The sequence below is a fragment of the Etheostoma cragini genome, unplaced genomic scaffold (assembly GCF_013103735.1).
Source record: "Etheostoma cragini isolate CJK2018 unplaced genomic scaffold, CSU_Ecrag_1.0 ScbMSFa_2725, whole genome shotgun sequence".
NCBI lineage: Eukaryota > Metazoa > Chordata > Actinopteri > Perciformes > Percidae > Etheostoma > Etheostoma cragini.
Genome location: NW_023266918.1, coordinates 4,598 through 5,625, shown reverse-complemented (window position 1 = coordinate 5,625; position 1,028 = coordinate 4,598). Strand labels below are relative to the sequence as shown.

Sequence of the window (1,028 nt, the reverse complement as noted above, 5' to 3'; positions counted from 1 at the left end):
GTGTATAGAGCAGCATATCTCCACCAGACTCCATGTAAATAATCACTACTTTTAGCATGTATAGAGCAGCATATCTCACTACATTACAATTTGTTTCTAACTACCGAGCCCTGTGATTGGTCCACCTGTGCTGATTGGTTGGTCAGTCCGGTTCCCTCCAGGTCCAGAACTTCCAGAGTTCTGCTGGATGCCACGGCAACCGCCAGCATCCCGGCGATCTGGTCGCCTGGAAACAGAACCAGAACTTTATATTTGTGCAGAGTGTGCATAGTGTAGTGTTTATAGTGAGTGTACTGAGCGTGTACTGTGTGTGTATTGAGTGTCCTGAGTGTGTGGTGTGTTTTTAATGTGTGTACAGAGTGTAGTGAGTGTCCTGAGTGTGTAGTGTGTACTGTGTGTACTAGTACCCAGCAGGTTGTAGTCCAGGTTGAGGACCCGGAGCTGGGAGCTGTGAGCCACGGCGACGGCGAGGCGAGCCCAGCCGGAGGAGCTGATTCCTGGGTTAGCGCTGAGGGTCAGCTCCCTGAGACCTGCAGAGGACCAGCACCCAGGAAATACTCACGGAGTAGTCCACATACTCCATAGAGTACACCACGCACTTCATGGAGTACTCCACATACTCACTCCTAGTTTTCCTGATTTATTCATCAAATTATTTTGGAGGATTGAGACGTTTTGAGTAATTTTAGAGTCTAAACAAAGCGTTGGAGCGTCATTAGGAAAAGCTCAGAATATAATTAAATAAAAAAATGATTTTTTAAAATTTAAGAAAATATATTTTTTAAAAGCTCTGAATTTAAAAAAATGTAAATAAATAATTTAAAAAAAGTTGAAAAGTTAAAAAAAAAATCTTTTTTTTTTACTTGTCAACATTTCTTAAAACTTTTTTTATTTACCTATATAATTAATTATAATTAGGACCAGCACCCAGAAAATACTCATGGAGTAGTCCACGTACTTCATAGAGTACACCACGTACTTCATGGAGTACACCACGTACTTCATAGAGTACACCACATACTTCATAG

General features: G+C 41.2%; 1 protein-coding gene across 1 annotated transcript in view; it reads right to left on the bottom strand.

Annotated features, from left to right (window-relative positions):
- lrrc73 (leucine rich repeat containing 73) overlaps positions 1–1,026 on the bottom strand; it is a 7,694-nt gene extending 6,668 nt beyond the window's left edge. The window contains exons 1-3 of the mRNA XM_034865803.1: positions 939–1,026; positions 408–557; positions 126–226 (exon numbers count right to left, since the gene is read on the bottom strand). Coding sequence (XP_034721694.1) covers positions 126–226; positions 408–557; positions 939–1,026 — 339 coding nt within the window. The remainder of the gene's footprint in view (positions 1–125; positions 227–407; positions 558–938) is intronic.
- Between the last annotated feature and the right edge of the window lie 2 nt (positions 1,027–1,028).